The following is a 20,719-nucleotide window of genomic DNA, read 5'->3' as shown; positions in this document are numbered from 1 at the left end:
GATGGCTAGAAAAATTATTTGCAACTTTAGCAGTTCAGTAATAATTACTGAATTTCGATTATTAAAAATATGTATTAAGATTCGTTCAGAAGTTGGCTAAACTAATACATATCCAAGTGTTATAGGATGTAGTTGTAATATTAAATAGCAAATTGATAATGTTAACTTAAGTGTAAATTTAAACAAGCAGGAATTTAAAAATGAAAAATATTTATTAAATTGTTATTGTTAAATCGTTTTCGTATTTAGCCCTTCTCAATAAGGACGATGCAGTGCTCGACGACTTCTACGTGGTCTCCTCGTCGGTCCGTATCCCAAGCGAGCTCTTCGAGAACACATTCTTCCACCTCCTCGAAGCCATCCTCTCGGTGATCGGTTTGCGGCACTAAGTCCCGGCAGATTCGTCCTTTTCGGTGTTATCTTAATTCGTCTTCCTCTGAAAAGCGATTCGTCTAATGCCATAGCACTCTCGACGGATTCTTTCTCGGCAAATTCAACGTAGGCAAAGCCTTTCGGTTTACCCGGGTGCTTATGACATAAAATCGTCACGCGATGTATCGAGCCACAGTCGCGGAAATGAAGTTCCAATTCTTTAGCACTGGCTCCGTAGTCGACGTTGCCCACGAAAATTGATCTTCCGTCGGCTTCGACTTTTTCCCGAAGTGACGGGTAACTTGGTGGAGTAAATTGCTGGCGAATTTCTCTGGTCTTCGCAGATGAATCTTCGACCGTAACTAGCGGTGGTTTATCGTTATGTTCGTTATTTCTCGAGTCTGCCATTTTGTTAAAATATTCTCGTTGTCGAACTGCTGTCTAACGAGGCAGAGGGATCTAAACGTATGCGACGTTTATATAAGCTACGAGCGGGTTCGTATTGGTTGATTGCAGTAGAAAGGCACCAATAGGAAACAGTTAAGAAGCGGTTTCGATCCATCGCAAACAATTGAGAGGTTCCTACTTGTCGAAGTACGCCTTTAATCACTTTAAAAAACAAATAATGAAGTATTTTGGTATTTTTTAACGAAAGATGTATTTATAAAATCGTTTTAGGCGTTGATCGTTGATTATTGAATTAATTAACGTTCATAAAACGACAAAATTGAATGCAGCAATTTAAAGTGGTAGAACAGCAGTTGCTGTGGCAGTGTTGTCGCGAGTCTTACGACAAGCAATCTGAATCGTACGTGTTTATATCATATAACATTAGATTCTTATCACTGTCTTTCACCTACTGTCGAGGAGGCGTAACGAGCAGAGAGAAAGAAATTTAGGTTTCCGCCTGACGGAATCAGTTTTTCCGGAGTGGGTCGGCTAGCGTGTGTCACCATCACCAAATTGAGTCGGGTGTGCCAATCGGGGCAAAAGAAAATTACTGACTGGCCGACTAATCTACAAGATGGATGAAAAGAAGTTTGACTGAGGAAATGGAGACAGACTGTTAAATTGTGGCCATTCAGAATTAGTGTTGTATATGCTTAGGTTGCAGAACAAATGGACTTGATCTAAAATAAGAAAAAAGAGAGTTGTAAGGATAATTTTGTGACGAACCCAAATCTGAAAATTGGGGCGGCCCAATCTGAAATTTACTCCTGCGTTTTTTTAAGATTCTTTTATTGGCGAAAATTAATTGATAAGTTAACGAAGTTAACGATTACAGAAGTTTATTTAATATTAAAAAAAAAAATACAAACGATGCTTCTGTCTTTGAGATCGTAGTAAACTTTATTTAATGACAAGACGAAAGAACAGAAAAATTGCTTTCGTTACCTTAGTTTATTGCTATAGAGCTAGTAGAAGGAACGGCGAAACTCGATCGAGGCGCCTGTAGCGGCGATGCCGGGTAACAGAATCGAGGCTACAAAGGTGGCATCAGTGCTGTTCCACCTAGTACTTTTGTACTAATCTAGTACCTTTTTTACTTGTTCCGGTACCAAGATACCCAACACCATTTTCCTAGTACCATTCGTGAAATCCTAATACCTTTCCTTTCAATTCCAGTACCTTTCAAAACATTCATTTTTATTCTATTTGCTTTGGCAGTAAATAGATTATTGCTTCCTCATTCGAGTGCAGCAGTCGAACATATTTTTTTACAATTAAATTTAATAAAAACTACAAAATCGAGTTCTTACCGATTCCTGCGAAGCACTGTTATTAGGAAAGAAGCTACTTAAAAGCAACGACGATAAAATATTACACTTGGAAACCATCATCCGCTTCGACCATACAAAAACCTTCTAGTGAGGAAGATTCTGACGATATTGAAAAAACACTGGTAAGATCATCGTGATAATTTTAAAGTTTAGTACTTCGTGTTCATTACTTTTGTTTCAACATTTTGTTCATTCGATTGTTGTTGAATAATAGCATTCTTGCAATATATGAATTTATTTTGTATGAATTTTGTGTTGTTACATGTAACACTATATATATTTTAATAAATAGAAATTTGATAAATTATAAATTTATATAGGCCTATTATTTATAAGTATGTATTATTCAGTCACTTCTCGACTTACGACGGGGTTCGGTTCCGCAACTTCGGACGTAAGTCGAGAAGTGACTGTACTTAACAACATAAGTTAGCCATTTTAGTTACCCTTTGCGTGTGCTTGTATAACTGCAGAACAAAACTAAAGATGACGCAACCAATCGCAAGATATGTGTGTGTATGATATATATTTGACGAAAACTATAAAAAATTGATACGACGAAAAATTTTTTAAATGTAAGTCGAGGTGGTCGTAACGCGAGAAGTGACAGTAGATCATTTTGACTTAATGTATTCATTCTGCACGTACTGTACAAAATAGTTAGTTTTAGGACAATCAACCGTTCGGACATCCTGGGCGTCGATGTGGTTCTTTGATCGCAGATCGAAGGTGGCCCCGGGACATTGGCGTCGACGAGTCTGTAAAGCACGGGGAGACTTAGACCGTGTCCTCGACGCCAACGGACGAAGTCCGAAGTGGCACGAGTTACGGGTTGGCACAATAGACGAGAAATTTTTTTTTTTTTTTGCGCGTCGACACACGGCGTTTCGGTTATTCGGAACGTTAACCGAGTGCCAAGTGTCCTCGATTGTCGGATATTATATCAATCTCCGTTCTTTCTTTCGTCCATTTAATTGGTCGTTCTCCCTCAATCACGCTTCCCGAATGGTTGGGCCCTCGTTACTAAGCGTAACGAGACTCTTACCTGGAGCGCGCGAGAAAAGTGAAAATCGAAGAGGAATTCGATCTTCCACCGATCGTAGGACGACTTCCTTCCGCGATTTACGGTTTCTGCCTGGCAGTTTTGTAGTTGAACACCCATTGTTTATATCAAAGACTTTTACCTGTGTTCTGTTAAACTAATAAATTTTTCTCTAAATTAACCGTTTTTTCGCTTTCGTGACGGGTCGGACCTGTCCGGAACCTCACATTTCCATAAAAGTTTTAAACAAATACTGGAAATGACAAAAATAAACAATTCATGTATTTTAGTTCTAAAATACAATATTATGTATGTATTATTTGTATTTGATACGATACAAACAATGATAGAAAAACTTAGTTTATAAAAAATTTAAAAAAAAACAACTCCATTCGGCGATTTTTCCGCAAAGTCGATAGCAAATTCATTACTTTATGATAAAAGTCGCCGATCGTCGACTCCATCAACGTACAGTGGTGCCTCATATAACGTACTTAACGAACGTGCACCTGGAACGAATTAAGTGAAACGTCCGTTATACGAAACGCATTTTCCCTTAGAAATACATGTTAAAACATCTAATTCGTTCCGCAGCATAAAATAACCGTGCTGTATCATAAAAAAATGAACAAGGGGTGCGTTCTTTTATTCCACCGCGTAACTCTGCGCGAGCGACATTCGTTTAAAAATTCCTGCGGAACGCGTTCCTAAATTCCGGTGGGAGTGCGCGCCGTCGAACGGCAAAAACAGCCGCTTGTAGCAGCAGTTTACGGTGGAGGCGGCCGGATGGCCGAGCGGTCAAGGTTAGCAGCCTGCCGCCCTGGGGGACCCGGGATCGAATCCGGACGGGTCGAAAAATCCCCAGGAATTTTTCGGGGGTGGTCCGTCCGGATATGTCGGTCCCCGTCCTCACCACCCAGCCGCCCCATTGTGGGCCTGGCCGAACCCATAATGGGCTAGCTATAAGAGGCCCTCTTAGTGCCCACAGGGCGGAAAGAGTTACAAAAAAAAAGTTTACAGTGGAAAGCAACATGGCGTCCTCCATGGCTCAGATAGTTTCGTTTCCGGGTTCATTATGTGATTTTATGAATGAGAATTTAGAAATTGTGAAAGCGCGAGTTAGCGCACGCGGTGATGTGTTTACGAATTTTTTTTTTTCGAGGCTATTTTGAATGCTCTTTCAACAAATAATCCATTTTATGGTTAAATTTTACAATTGGGACCCTTCTTTTGCCTTTTAAAGCTCTTATTTTAGAATAACAGATTCCTCCATCACGATACTATCGATAGTGCGGGCACCGCCATCTCTCTTTCTTTCACCGTCGTTCCTAAATGCCTACAAACAGCAGCGCACTCCCGTAGTAGCGGAGACGCAGAACGACCGCTATTAAAGAACGCACCCATGGAGCAGTCACCAATTATGCCGGAAAGTCCGTTGATCGCAGCCAGTCCGTTATTCGAGGCGTACGTTATACGAGGCACCACTGTATTTAAAAGTTCTTTTTCTATCGAAAGCGACGCTAGCGACCACAATCTTTCCTCCGACTGACAGTGTGTCCTGGCCAATGTATGAATTCCCTTCGTGGTCGAAAAACTGCGCTCGACAGACCCACCGGTAGATGGTACCGTAAAAATTAATAATATTAAATCGTATAATTCTTTTAATACGTCTTTGTTCGGATCGTCATTAATTATAATACTTTTTATGTCTAAGAGTTACTCGTCGATATAGTCCGGACACGAATAAAAATATTGCGATTCGCCACGTAATTTAGGATAAGCAAAAAATTTCCCATAAAATTTACTTAATTTAAAGAATTAAAACACGTTTGGAAAAATTGTTTTTCGTAATATTAAAATTATTAACATCTAAAAAGTAATAAAAATTCTAAAGATTTTGTCTGAAAATCTATCAATATAATTACAGTATAATTAAAAGAAAATTATAATTAAATATAACTTTGCAAAGAAACGTAAATAAAAATAACATTGAATACTCTTTACTTTTAAATCTTAAACAATTCACTTAGTCATATAGCTCCCTACCCAGTGGCTAAGGGATAGAATAGTTGGAAGCGTTATGCGTGTGTAGCTTCCACAAGCTAAACCGGGTGAGGTAGGTGCTCTGTAAAGCGCATGCACAAATGCCTATAATCTGGCTGCTTGGAAGCTGACCCGGTTTTGATAATACGGCGCTTCCATTCCGCCACTGATATTCGAATACACAATAGCAATCTTGTTGTTTTTTTCACGTGTAGTATAGAAATTTGTAATAAGATACATAATGTGGTTATAATAAAATATTAATTTTAATTAATTCAAAGTACAGTACGTTCAAATATGAAAATAATCACCCAATATGAATTCATATTTTAGAAAATACGAGGGAAGCGGCGCTTCCACCGCTTCCAATGACGGCACGCCACTGATAATCGCTGTGGAATTTAATTGACTTGATCTAAGATAAAAACAAGAATTATATGCTATTTACAGCATATACAACACTAATTCTGAATGGCCACAATTTAACCTAGTCTGTCTCATTTTCTTTCTTTTTTTTTTCCTCCTCTTTCTTAGTCAAGCTACTGGGCGGGGGCGTAGCAATCGAAAATGGCGCCTAGGGTACGCATCAAAGTTGCGCCCCTTCGTAAATTATCTTAATATAAAAAAACAGATACACTAAATAAAACAGTCCGTTTGGCCAACTCCCCTTTTCTCGCCAAAACTCTAACCTTTTATACGGATTGAAGTTAAGTTTGATTAACCAATCAGCGCTACCCAGCTCTGTCGTAGGTCCGGCTATGGTCCGATGATCCACGGCCAATCAGCGATCGTTGATTCAAAACTACTGGTCGTTTTCCAACCTACTTCTGCAGCGTCGACTAATTTGAAATAAAATAAAAAGAAACAAGAAAAGGCGGGAATCGTACGTCCAGACGATTCTATGCCGACACTGACAATTAGATAACAAATCAAGTGGCTTCAATAACGCTCGCTCGCTCACTCGGGAGTATTTAAATCAGAATCACAAATCGCATGTAAACAAAATAAACAACTGCGCGAGAGGTGTCGAATTCGAACGAGCGAGTGCACCGCCTGCGCGCACCCTCATTCCCTCTCGCTCATTCGCGAAGCTCGTGAGTCGAGGACGAGATTGTTTGATATGAATTGATTTATTTTGATTTTTAAATTTAATAATTGGCGATTTTGCGCGCCCCTTTGAAAGGCGCCCGGGGCACGTGCCCTACTTGCCCCACCCTAGCTAAGCCACTGCTACTGGGGTAACATTTTCACTTTTTGTCAGCTTTTTAAAAAATTCCCTCGTTAGATTAGATGATTTTCTTGTTGAAATGCTCAGTAGAATCCTGGTGTGTGCATAAATTACTTTTTTGAATATATCTTTTCTGAGTTAATTATATTTTTCAAAAATAAAAGCGTCGATTTTCGCCTCTGACGCTTAATAACAAAAAAGTATTTTGACATATTTGGGTGCTGTTTTGTCGAATATGAAGCCACACAGTTGCTTGATATTTTTGCGGAGTTTGGTGAATTTCGGTCGAAATACGGAAAAGTTATCAGAGTTCTAAGAGAAAGATTACCTAGCTCTTCCATGGCCTAACTTTAATAAAGGGAAGCTTCTGGAACAATGCGGGCGGTGTGGACTTTTTGATTTCGTTTTTGTACTAAAATACAGTCGATTCCGTTTAATTGATGCAGCCGCCTTTTTGGGCCAAATCTCAAAGAAGGAAGCCAAACTAATAAACATACATAATTTAAACGCTTAATTGGGATAGTAGCAAAAAAGAAAATTTAGCAATTTTTTGATATACTTTTAGGGATCTTCCGAAAATATGTCAACACTAATGTCGTGTAGGCCTAACGGTTGGCGGAGACAAAATTTTGTCTTTCGCTCCGGCGGTTCGGTTTTTCCGGAGGGGGTCAACGTAGCGGGAGATGTCACACCAGGATCCAGTCTGATGTGGACCGGATGCGAGCTACTGACCCTGCTCAAGATTGGACGACTTCATCCCATCAGAAATTTTCAACTTTTATGTAACTTTTTCAAATATATGGTTTTTAGTCGTGTCCAGCAACTCACCCACGTTATGTTTCAGACGCAGTTCCCTCAGGAGAAAATCTCAAACACGGCTGCTTTTAACCATCGACTCCATTTTATACAAGACTTTTCCCGCTTAAATGCGAACTGATTTTACTTTATTATTCTTATTTTTTAGTTTAGTTTCTTTTCTTTATTACATTTCTCTTTTCTATCTGCACTTTTCGTCATATTTTTTTTCTTTTCTCAACAATAAATCATATATAATCTTTCATTTGTGGCGCATTACTGCTCAAACTGCTCGTCTAGGATAACTACGTCGATAAACATCTCTGTTTCTCGATGTCACCTTGTCTAATGAGCATTAATTAATTCAATAATCAACGATCAACGCCTAAAACGATTTTATAAATACATCTTTCGTTAAAAAATACCAAAATACTTCATTATTTGTTTTTTAAAGTGATTAAAGGCGTACTTCGACAAGTAGGAACCTCTCAATTGTTTGCGATGGATCGAAACCGCTTCTTAACTGTTTCCTATTGGTGCCTTTCTACTGCAATCAACCAATACGAACCTGCTCGTAGCTTATATAAACGTCGCATACGTTTAGATCCCTCTGCCTCGTTAGACAGCAGTTCGACAACGAGAACATTTTAACAAAATGGCAGACTCGAGAAATAACGAACATAACGATAAACCACCGCTAGTTACGGTCGAAGATTCATCTGCGAAGACCAGAGAAATTCGCCAGCAATTTACTCCACCAAGTCACCCGTCACTTCGGGAAAAAGTCGAAGCCGACGGAAGATCAATTTTCGTGGGCAACGTCGACTACGGAGCCAGTGCTAAAGAATTGGAACTTCATTTCCGCGACTGTGGCTCGATACATCGCGTGACGATTTTATGTCATAAGCACCCGGGTAAACCGAAAGGCTTTGCCTACGTTGAATTTGCCGAGAAAGAATCCGTCGAGAGTGCTATGGCATTAGACGAATCGCTTTTCAGAGGAAGACGAATTAAGATAACACCGAAAAGGACGAATCTGCCAGGACTTAGTGCCGCAAACCGATCACCGAGAGGATGGCTTCGAGGAGGTGGAAGAATGTGTTCTCGAAGAGCTCGCTTGGGATACGGACCGACGAGGAGACCCCGTAGAAGTCGTCGAGCACTGCATCGTCCTTATTGAGAAGAGCTAAATACGAAAACGATTTAACAATAACAATTTAATAAATATTTTTCATTTTTAAATTCCTGCTTGTTTAAATTTACACTTAAGTTAACATTATCAAACACTCGTGCTTTGTATCAATTTGCTATTTAATATTACAACTCAAATTCACCTGTAGTAGTAATTTTTTCTGAAAAAATTACTACTACAGGTGAATTTTAATAAAACTTTATTTTCTCTGAACTGTCATTGTGCCAAAAATTTTTAGACACCGGTATAAAGTCCTACTAATAAGTAAGGTCCGAATAGACAATTACAATAATACAATTAGAAATAAGGACAGTAAGGCAATTTTAATATATTTAAATAATTTGTAACCAAATGTGACATTGACTGTTATTCAATTACATTAAAGCACAAGGCACCAGGTGAGCCTAAATGCAGCTCTGCACAGGAATTAATTACTTTAATTACATTGAAATAGTATCTTTCCTTATTATTAATTTTATTTCATAATATAAATTGTTTAGAGAATTAGAATACAAATACAAATACTTACAAACTCACCTTGCATTCTAAATATATAATTCTCTCTTAACACATATTAAATTGTTTCGAGTGCCAAGTTGTTTCTCATGCTAACTTCTTACATTTATTTCTTGAAAAGAATAAATAAAAAAGAAATCTGTAGTAATTATTAAAACATAATTAAAATGTATATTTCCCAGCTGTCATATTTAAATCTCGCTCTTGCTCTTCTCAAGAAATTCTATTATATATTCACAATGATAACAAAGTTATCATTATGAATATATAATAGAATAGAATAGCGCCAGACTTATTATGCACAGAATAGGAAATCAACATTTATTGGTTTATATTATCTGAGGAATGCATTTTGGATCTTCTTGTCCCTCATCAGCTCCTATACAAGTTACACATTAACTTGTATAGGAGCTGATGAGGGACAAGAATGCCCAAAATGCATTCTCCAGATAATATAAACTAATAAATATTGATTTCCTAAATGAGTGATATTTCCTATTCTGTATATAATAAGTCTGGTATTACGACGGATGTTGATGGCAGTTGTGAGTTATGCGAATACCGAGTACAAAGAAACTGGGATTTTCAAAAAACAGAATCTTTAATTTGCGTGATAAAAATACAGGAACTTGTAGGATGCCAGCTATACAAAAAAAAATATCTCTCCCCGACAAGTAAATATACATATATATACACCTTATAACTAAACTTATAACTAATTATAACTAAATTAAGATAATGGGAAAATGAAGATGAATAAAGTAAAGGATAGACTGAAAGAGAAAAGGGTACCCAAATATTACGGCGTTATCACGGTGCGTTATATACAATGGTTGGTGGATCTCTTCTTTATCGTGAACGATTAACTTCGTCACTAAAACGTAAGTTCCTTGACGGACGGGGACAAAAAATATTCTCGAACTTCTCTCCTTTCAATCCGGATTTTTCTACGTTCCCTCGTACTTCTTTGTCCTCTCCACGTGGTCCCAAAAACGTGGTGGAGAGCCGCCTCTGGCGCGTCTTTCCTTCTCGAGTCTTCGTCAAAGAATGACCACTCTGTTCCCGTTATAGCCTAAGGGCCGCATACCGTTCGTTGTCCTAAGGGACCACCTGCTGTTGAGCCATTATGCACCGGTCAGGAGAAAATACCAAGAAGTAAAGATAATAGTACTAGGAAGAAGGAAGGAAAATATATATTCTAATATAATATAAAATATAACTATACAGTACAATAATGGCGTTTAGCCACACAGTTAACGAAACTAACAAAGTTCGATATGTTTGATTACCTGCACGATTAACAACGTAGAAATAATATTAAAATGGCTAAATGTAATATTGTATTCCTCCATATGAACTTTTGAGAGAGGGAGAGCGAAAGTGAATATTTTATTTGAGAGCAAAACTCAATTATCAACACAGTGTAAGCTTCACTCAGACTATCTACTCAAACTATTTACTTGATTAAGCACAGCTTCAGGTGTTCAAATGGAGATTTGTTTGAACCAGACCTCCGACTTCAAGTTAGTTCTGTATATATAATTTATTTACAAAGAAATGTGCAACAATTAGCATATCACAGCATGTAAAGTGAGGTACACTAATGCTCTGGGATGATCTGGAACAATGTGAAATGACTTTTGAGAATCGGATGTCTCCTGGAAAAATTCTAGACTGAATTGGCTGTCTGCACTCTTTGTCTGATCTTGGGTCTTAACCATACCCAGAGTATAATGTCTCTATGCTTGGCAGGCTTACCAAGTATCTAAGATGCCAGGGCCATCCTCTCCAAGCCTCCTTCTCTGTCGTTCTCTCCGATCCTCTTCTGCCAATCGGAAGTCTTTACATCACTGGGAGAGAAGCTTTCCGTTTGTTTACTTGCTTAATGTTTTTCTATGACTGACAATAGTTTATAGTTGACACAAATTCAATGAAATTATGTGTCTTCCCTGTTTTCCACTTTATTGTTGAAACTATACTTTAAAAACATTTCATGAAATCATAACTTCTATTTAGTTATTATCTCATGAAATGTCACAACTAATTTTATCACACATGACATTAATTATTATCCTTCAATTAAACAAGAAGTTTTACTTACGTAAACAATGTAGATCCACAATCGTATATAACATAAACTCCTCCAAGGAACAATGAATAAGTCCTTTCAGAAGTTTTCTTCAAACGTTTCTGATAAAAGCCCATTATGAATATTTTGCATCAATAGATAAATTACCTTACATGCATCAATTAATCACCATAGTAAGCGTGATAAATGATCTTCAAATAAGCTGGAATATGAATTTTAAAGTGAATAATTAGCAACTATGGGCACATATTCCATAACTAACTTTTTATTTGTATATTTTAAATAATTATTTTATTACTATAAATTATTAAAAATTTTAAACTTTTTAAAATAATAAATTTGTAATTATTATATAAGAATGTTGCCGGTGTAAAGTAGGATTTAACATTGTAAATTTAAATATTCTTCAGGGAATAATTAATGGAAACTTTGATTAAACTTCACAATCAAACTCTTGCTAATAGCATTCTATGATTGTTGATGATTTATATCATGGAAATATTATTTTAAGTATTAAAATGTAATAAATTAAAAATATCCTTGCAATTAAATTAAAATTATAAAATATTTTATGCTTTATTTCAGTCAGAATATATAAAACTTATTTGTTATTGATTATAAATCAATATGTAAAATATTTTTAATGGAACCATTAAAGCATTATTTTTTTTACTAATGTCTGCAGCACTTTAGTCCAATAAACTCTATGTTTTGACATAAGTAACTGAAATCAATGCACAAATTTTAAAATGGCACTACTCACTTAGAAATTTAATCTTCTGATTTCATAAGAACTTGCTACTTGCCAAATCATTTTTGCAAATATCTCACAAAATTAACAAAAGTTTGGATATGATTATAAATTTATTATTATACCATTTTAATTTTTACTTTAATTTACAGTTTCAGTTTGACATGCTTGAAGATGATTTGATTGATTTTAATTTAAGAAAATACCAATTTTCCATATAAATTAATGAGAAATTTTATGATCCAAATTTAAATGAAATATAATACAATAAAGCCATAGGAAATGATTTGTAATGAAAGATGATTTAATGGCAAATGTAATTTTAATATACATAATTCTATTATGTGCACTCATACATCAATATAATACACACCGATGACAATATTCTCTCTTTTTTGAACTGTGCGAGTATTGTTTTTAATCTCCCGACAGAGATTAAATCAGAATTGTTCTCCTAAAATTGAGCCGTAATCAATAGCATAAAAATAATGAGCACCCATACCACACACATTCTATATTCGGATCGTCGACCGTGAGGGTTGTAATTTTCCAAACGAAATCAATATTTCCTCTTTAACAAAATATCACAGTTTTTATAAAAGGCATACAGTGCCTATGGAATTATAATTGAAAAAAGTCGATTTCGGTTCTGTCGGCTCCGCTTTTAAGAATTATAAACAACCAAATATCACTAAAATAGAAGAGAATGGAACGGCGTTTAAAAAATAAAACATTTTATGTCGTCTCGTTAGGCTGCTTCCATACTTAAAATACATATCGTAACACAGGTACTAAATACTGCGTAAAATATTACCTGGCTTTTCGTTTTGTTTTTGGACTTAATTCGTAATGTACAAGAGGGGGTTATAATTTTATTAAATTATTAAATCTCTGTATATCTCTTAAAAATTATGCTGACATATTTATCAGACCATACATAATATGTACATATCAAAAGTTGTACATTCTTCTTTGTAATTGTAAATATTTTTTCCTTAATAATTTTGACCAATATGTACAAAAACTTTGCTAAAAGAATTTGATTCAAAATGTATGTGCATTTCGACAAACTCCGCAACCTAATGCAAATTCTTCGCCCGTCGGAGGATGAGTGACGTGAAGAGGGCATTCGTCTCCTTCCAACTGTTTAGCTTTTGGACCTGAAAAATTAAAAAAACTTGGAAAAAATCTAATACTTAAACATTCATTAGTGTATCTTCGGTATGTGTTGTTAATTTCAACTTAGATGGAACAACTTTTCAGTTTATGCCCAGGGATAATAATAGACTGAAAATATCTGTAAAATGTTGCAGATCTTCAATTTTATTTTGCTTTTCATACGTTTAGAACTTACTAACATTGGTAGAAATTAACAATACATTTGAAGATTTGCTAATGAATATTGTAAAATTGTCTACAATTATGATTATACTGCTATTTTCTAAAAAAATTCCTTGTAAAAAATCACTTCCAAAGCAAATTACCACAATTTTATTTTATTCAATATTTTATTATCTGTGCAAATCAGTTAATTTGAATATGAAAATAACAAACATCACCAAACAATTGCCTATATAATTGGGCTATAACTCCACTAATTTAATGATTAATACTAAGTAATTTGTTACTAGAGGTAGACATTAGGTACCTTCTCTTATTAAAATTATAATTATTAATTTAGTTAATTTATTAAATAATTTAGAACCATCTGGAAGAAAAGAATTGATCCGTGGAAAGAAATTACATTATTGTTTCTTAAAAAACAAAATTTTTACCTTTTAACAACTAAATTAAAGATATTCAGGATGATCATAAAGTATCCCTATTCAACACACTGTGTTTAGGGATATGTAGCAGTCCAAATACAATGAAATTCTGTATGCTGACATTTCAGGACATGCAGAAGAGATTTCTGAGGAGGAAAATTTAGTTTAATAATGCACTAGTATGGGATTTGTGCAGGGCCACTGTTGACCCCCGTCCATATTGTGTACAATGATGTATTTTTGGCAATCATTTTCCCTTTAATAATGTTTACAACAGTTCATAGATACCTTAATATTGCAGAACTGACTTTAAAAAATACTTGCATATAGTTTCCATAGTTTATTCACATGACAAACAAATTTGAATGCCACAGAAAAACAGTCCATCTAGACAATTTTTTGTCCCCCACTCCTCCTTTCCATTAACATGGACAATCCTTTTTCAGTAAGATCGAAATTACTGCATAGTAGCCTATTTTTGTGTTGTTATTGTGCAGTGTTGTGGCAGAATCGTGGCTTGTTAGGATTGGTCAGATTTGGACCAATTGTTCACAAGAGAACATTCCATGATCTGTTTAGATTTGAACGTGCAACGGACCAGATAGAGAACTACCAAAAGAGCACTGATTGGTTGTCCGCCAGCCCATAGCACATATATAGATCAGTTTTGGCGGGAATATCGAGTTTGCTTTCATCCTGCTAAGTAGAAGTTGTTTCATCTGGCTCGAGAAGAATGAATCGCCTGGCCTACGAGAGGTGGATTATACCTCGCTAAGGACAGTTTGTGGATACCAGAAGTGCTTTTACATTGTATGGTGCTTTCCTGAATGGACTTTTATGGGACAAGAACTATTAGCAATCATCGGCACTCTGTTTTTGGACGCCATTTATTGAACCTTTAATTAATACAAACTTGACTTGTAGGATATATTAAATGGGTCTTACAACTAACAAAATTAAGTTTGAAGATAATAAATTAGAAATAAATACATCTGCTTGAATTAACAAAACATAAAAATATCTATTCATTAATACATCAGGTGGTTAGAAAAGTTCTTGCCACAAAAAGAGATTTAATACTAGTTCTTATTCCGTGAAATTGTTTCAAAGTTTATTTATTAAAAAATGCACCATCAGTAACTGGTTTGCTTGTGTGGCTGTATTAAAGCTGCTTTACCAGACAAAATTTTAACAAAATTCATAAAGGAAAGAGTTAATTTACATAATAAAAAAATGGAGATCAGCTATACTGATGTTTCTAAATTCACTCAAATGTATAAAGTGGATTAAAAGTTGAATGATACAAGTACAGTAGAGCATTGATTATCCGAATATCGATCAACCAAAATGTCAATTAACTGAAAGCTTTCCAGTAGGCAAATTTAAATTTCTGCTAGTGCTACTGTAACTGCAAATCTCAAGCAATCTAAAAAATATTTTGCATAAGACTGCACTAGCAACATTCGTAACTTCAGTTTTAGAAACATAGACTCTGTTGTAAATGAATCGGTTGAAAATGGTCATTGAAGGAAAGAATAATGATGACATCATTCTCATTCAACTCATTAGATTTTACCCATAAGTTAAACAACTGTTGTGAAATGAGTGTTTCAAACAATCTAAATTTGGTATAAATTTTAAGACATGTTTAATGCATTCAGCACAATAACAAGAAAAAGATACTAGTTGTATGTTCTTTGGAATTTATATAAAGTTGCTATTGAGAACAAACCATACAGAGACATTCCTTTTGATGAAAAAGTTGATTTATTTTTCATAATTTACAACTAATTTAGAAAATAAATCTAAAAAAAAGGAGTGTTCCTGTATGATTTGTTCTCAATAACAACTTTATGCTAAGTTCCGAAGAACATACAACTAACTGAGAGAACAGCAAGCAATCAAGTACTAAAGATATTAGTATTAAAAATAATTTTTAAAGAGAATTTTTATATACTTTACAAATGCTATTTTAAATTATAACATATGTCATATAACTCATTTTGTTATAAATAAAAGTGACAACAAAATGTTTCAAGTGCACCAGAGAGAGATAATACAAATGACATTCCTCACATTAATAAGCAAAGCTGATTTAAATTAATGTGACTATTGAATACTATTGCCAAAAATGTGATATGTTACACATCAATAATAGACAAGGTCTGCGAACGTAGCATGTAATCAATTCAAAGATACCTCTGCTTTGAACAAGTTAAAATGAGTTAAAAATGAAGTGTATTTTACAATTGAGAAAATATAGTAATTTGTTTTAAAAGTATATGATTAAAAAAATAAACAATTCTAAAACAGAATTTAACAAGTAAGCTTTAAGATTTCTGACAAACATATACAGCAAAGACAAAAATCATGAACAAATCGGATATTTTGAAAAATCCATGTAGATTAATGTCAAGTTTAATTTGACAGTTACATTTTGTATACATTCATAAATCACACTGAAGTGTCGATTGAAGACACTAGACTACTCAATATGTTTTTATTCAAATCCTTTACGCCGGTCAATACATCGATCAAAACATGTTTCGAGATCAAATAGTTTGTCGTCTTCGATCGATACTTCACCACGGTTTTAAAACCATACACAAAGAATATAGGCACAGTTTGAAATAACAAAAACTTATTCTATGTTAATAAAGAAAAGACAAAAAATTACAGACCTGCAGGACAATGTGGAAGTTCGTGTTTTGGTATGTTTGTAACCCGCTGAAAATCATCATGACAGGCATTACAAAAATGAGTAGTTCCAAAACAGAAGAACACTGCAACAGAACAGCAGTAGCGACATTTGTATTCCAGAAAATCTGTACCGTGTTTTGGACACATCTGGAATTGATTAAAACATTTTAAATAATAATTATTACTAAAATTTCTAAGTATAAGTCTGGCAAATGAATTAGAAATCACAATCTTATTTCCTTTGTTGGTATTTATGGTAATCTAAGGTATTTAAAATTATTCCTTTTTTAAAATTTATTCATAAATTAAAAATACTACTAAACACAATATTTAAATATTTCATGCAAATAATCAGCTTAATTAAACATAAGTAATATATCGAAACACTGTGAAAAAATTATTGTTTTTAATTACCTGTGCTCTTGATATATCAGAGCAGGCACCACAAACCAATTCTGTTGGATCATAATCTTCACCAATTCCAGCTTCTGCATCACATCGAACTTCTCCTCCATAATAAGCCTAGAAAGAAAAACAAAACTCATTATCTTTTTTCATTGACATACAAGTACTGTATATTGTGATGATAATAACAACAATTTTAATTTTGAATACAACAAGCATTTACATAAACCATCTACAAACCCGATGTACACGTAATTGCTAGCAACTTTTGGATTATATCGGTCTATTATATCACAATTATTTAAAATTAATTACTAAATAATCTGTCTCTAGTGGGAGGCATTAGGTACCATCTCCTATTAGATTTAATAATTATAATTAAATTAAATAATAGAGAAAATTCTGGAAGAAAAGAATTGGCCTGGAGCAGGACATAAACCCACAACTGCCAGCTTTTCTTTCAGAATTTTCTAAATTATTTAGTTTAATTATAATTATTAAATCTAATAAGAGATGTTGCCTAACACCTCCCTCTAGTGACAAATTATTTAGTAATTAATTTAAAATAATCGCAATATAATAGTCCGATAAATCCGGTAGTTGTTGGCTTATTACAACAAGTATTAAAACCTAAAAGCCAATAAAAATATAAAGTATAAATTCTTTATTTTATATTGACTCAAATATGTAATTATACAGTAAACTATGTCCAAAATTATAAATGAATCAATTTCAAAATTGTCTTTATTTTTTTACATTAAAAAACAATCTACCGAGTTGCATAACTTTCCTGGCTTTTATGAGATTTTATTTTAAAAATAACTTTTGTATTATTAATCAAGATAACTAAAATTGTATGTAGCACCATCTGTTATGAGGTTTTATTATAAAAACTTTATATATTTTTAATTATTATAAAATAGTAAAAGACTTCATTTTGAGGGTAGAGATGAGTTTTATAAAACACTGTAAATGCTAACACCAAGTAAAATCTTTAAGTAAAACCCTTGCAAGATATGACATGTGATCACCTCTATCTCTCCATCCCGTTGACCTTTCACAACCAAAATTTTAATAGCATCAATGCCCCTTATATATAAGCTACCATGCCAAATTTCATTTCTTTATATTCACCCTATCCTGAGATAATAAGTAGGAGGGATGAATATAACACACACACACACACACGCAAAACTTTTTTGGATTCAGGAGGTCTCAAAACATGGAGATTTGAAAAAACTGAAGGTCAAATTTGACATGATTCCAATACTTTCCTTTGTTATGTACAAACAACAGCTGGGAAAGTAAGATCAACAGGACATATATAGTATATAATTTAATAATAAATAAATAATTTTTACATTTTGCATCATTTTATATATAAAGTGTTAAGTACAAATCAAAAATAGATTTTGAAAACTTTACAAAATCTATCTTCATTATATGTTATAATTTAAAAATAGTCTAAGAACATTCTATGAATTGATCTATAAATGAATGTGTTAAGGCATTGTTTCTAATTTGTGGGTTCAACTTTTGCTTTGGCATAGAACATTAAAATTTGACAATATAAATGTGGGATTGTTAAGGGGAGGTGCTTTAAAGTCACTTTTTAGTGACTTTAATGTACAGTACCTCTCCTTCACACACAAAATTAACTAACTAATTAAAAAAATCATTAATTCTAACACGGAAGAAATCAAAACTGCTCTGCATATGAATGTAATTTTATCTGTGTTTACTTGAACATTTATTTACTGTTTATTTCTGATTTAAATTCTTACCTTTTTACATTTATAGCATACATAATAAGCATAACGTTCCATAGAAAAACCAGCTGGATCACTATAGAACCTTGCACCCGGGGTAGTGATAGCTTCGGCTTTATGCAAACCTTCATATTCTAGCCTCATAAGAGCCTTCCGTTTTACGTCTTCATACAAGGAACGTATAGGATCTAAAAGATCTTTCAAAACCAAGTGATTCATGGGTGCCTAAAAATAAATAATATGAAAAATACATATTAATTATGAAATATATAGTGAAACCTGTCTAAAACAGAATGTACAAGCCAAAATTTCCATTTGACAGATTTTTCCGTTTTATAGCAGTTTATGTTTTTATTAATCCAGATAAAGTTAGAAAATGTTGTAACTCATATCTAGCTATTCCTTCTTAAGCTTCTTATCTAATGTAAATTTCCTCTAATGCAAGTTTCTTAATAAATAGACATGTTGAAAATGTCCACAATGCATACATGGTATACAAAGTAAAAACTCTATGTAAGAACTGATACTTAGTAAATATGTTTTAATTACCCTATTTATGAATATCATTTACTAGTCAAAATTCACAAGTCCTAACAATTTTGGTAAGTAACATGGTTGCTTTTTTTTTTATCTAGCTAATACGGGTGGAATGGAAGAAGCATTTCATTCTAAAATTCATTGTAACTATATGATAATTTTTACAAAAGAATAAAACAATGAAAATACATTAAACTAATTTTATGTTTTATCAACTTACTTTTTCAGTATGGGTGATTTTAAAATATTTTGTTACTCCTGTGAGATTAGAGTTCCTCTTGAGTTGGGGAGAAACAGTGGCATTGCATTATCATTGCTATTTTCCAGATAATAAAACTGAAGTCTTAACAAAGAAAACGAATGATAGAATGTGGCACTCATTAACAAATAATGAGCCTAAAAGTTATATCATTAACTGATTTAAAATTTAGTAGTAGTAACCCAAGTAAAGTGAAATTTTTTGATGTATGATATGCAATTGGTATTCAAAAGTTCTTTCATTGTCATATTAGAGTTTTTCAGCTCGTAATGGTATTTTACATATCAAATTATCCTACTCTGGGATTTATTTTCCATTTAGACAGATTTCCATTTTGTAGAGAGTCCATTTTAGACAAATTTTACTGTACATTCATGCAGTAAACATGCAGTAAATTGTGAAATTTTGTCCATGAAATTTTGATTTTTATTTCAAAATTTCATGGACAAAATTTCACAATTTAATAAGACAAGCAGAAATTATTTACTAATGTAATTTTTTCAGTATGACACCAGAAAACAATCTAATTGAACATAGCAAGCAACATAAATAATGAAATGTTACTATTTCTTTCCAGAATTTTGTAAAGAAATGTGCGAGAAAAAGCACATTAAGGGGACGACGACATCAAATTTCATCCTAGTGGCTGAATTTTGAAGTGAATTTTCCCCCCAAAAATTGAAACAATATACTCAGAACAAATGTGTATACCAAATTTGATTGAGATTTGTCCAATATTCTTTTTACAGAAAGTTCTGAGCACTTAGTCTTTAATTATATCACCATGTACAGGAGGGTCTAATGATGTGTTCACTTGTTTATAATCGATCAGCGCCGCCGTAACTTATCCATTACAATTCCCAGACACGCACCTGTTATCAAAGAGTTGACCGTTACGAGATTGACGGTTGCGATTTGCGCTGATCGATTATAAACAAGTGAACACATCATTAGACCCTCCTGTACCTGTACATTACCCTGAATAAAAGTTTGAATTACTATATAATTCATCCCAACAACCTTTGAAAAAACCAGTAATAGTTAATTGAAAACAAACGTTTTCGACCGTTAACTCGGTCTTCCTCAGGTTATAACTATTGAGATTCGTTACAACTTCAAAACTCTTTCAGAACGTATTCAAACTTTGTTGTTTGAATACGTTCTGAAAGAGTTTTGAAGTTGTAACGAATCTCAATAGTTATAACCTGAGGAAGACCGAGTTAACGGTCGAAAACGTTTGTTTTCAATTAACTATTACTGGTTTTTTCAAAGGTTGTTGGGAGTGAATTATTTGATTACACCAGTACACAAGTCGATGATTAACCTTTAATAGAATTACTATATATTTTAAAAAATGTGCAGTATCATGTGAATTTTTTATTAATCATTTTTATTTACTTTTATAATCTGTATTTATAGCATTAGCAGGATTCATTCTGATACACTACAGTTCTGAATGTCAAGTTTTTCATAG

The 20,719-nt window shown here is 33.7% G+C and overlaps 1 protein-coding gene and 2 pseudogenes across 1 annotated transcript in view; 1 reads left to right on the top strand and 2 right to left on the bottom strand.

Moving 5' to 3' along the window:
* Positions 1 to 255: 255 nt before the first annotated feature.
* On the bottom strand, positions 256 to 780 carry LOC136973359 (polyadenylate-binding protein 2 pseudogene; annotated as a pseudogene).
* A 7,136-nt stretch (positions 781 to 7,916) lies between these two features.
* Positions 7,917 to 8,441, top strand: LOC136973357 (polyadenylate-binding protein 2 pseudogene; annotated as a pseudogene).
* Positions 8,442 to 12,092: 3,651 nt separating this feature from the next.
* The window catches only part of LOC136973358 (E3 ubiquitin-protein ligase MYCBP2-like), a 28,126-nt gene continuing 19,499 nt past the window's right edge, over positions 12,093 to 20,719 (bottom strand). Inside the window, 4 exon segments of the mRNA XM_067268092.1 lie at positions 12,093 to 12,969; positions 16,257 to 16,422; positions 16,690 to 16,797; positions 18,465 to 18,674. Coding sequence (XP_067124193.1) covers positions 12,854 to 12,969; positions 16,257 to 16,422; positions 16,690 to 16,797; positions 18,465 to 18,674 — 600 coding nt within the window. The 3' untranslated portion in view covers positions 12,093 to 12,853.

Source organism: Centruroides vittatus, unplaced genomic scaffold (assembly GCF_030686945.1).
Source record: "Centruroides vittatus isolate TY-2023 unplaced genomic scaffold, ASM3068694v2 contig_3151, whole genome shotgun sequence".
Lineage (NCBI taxonomy): Eukaryota > Metazoa > Arthropoda > Arachnida > Scorpiones > Buthidae > Centruroides > Centruroides vittatus.
The sequence above is the reverse complement of the archived record's forward strand: the minus strand, read 5'-3'. Positions and strand labels throughout refer to the sequence as shown.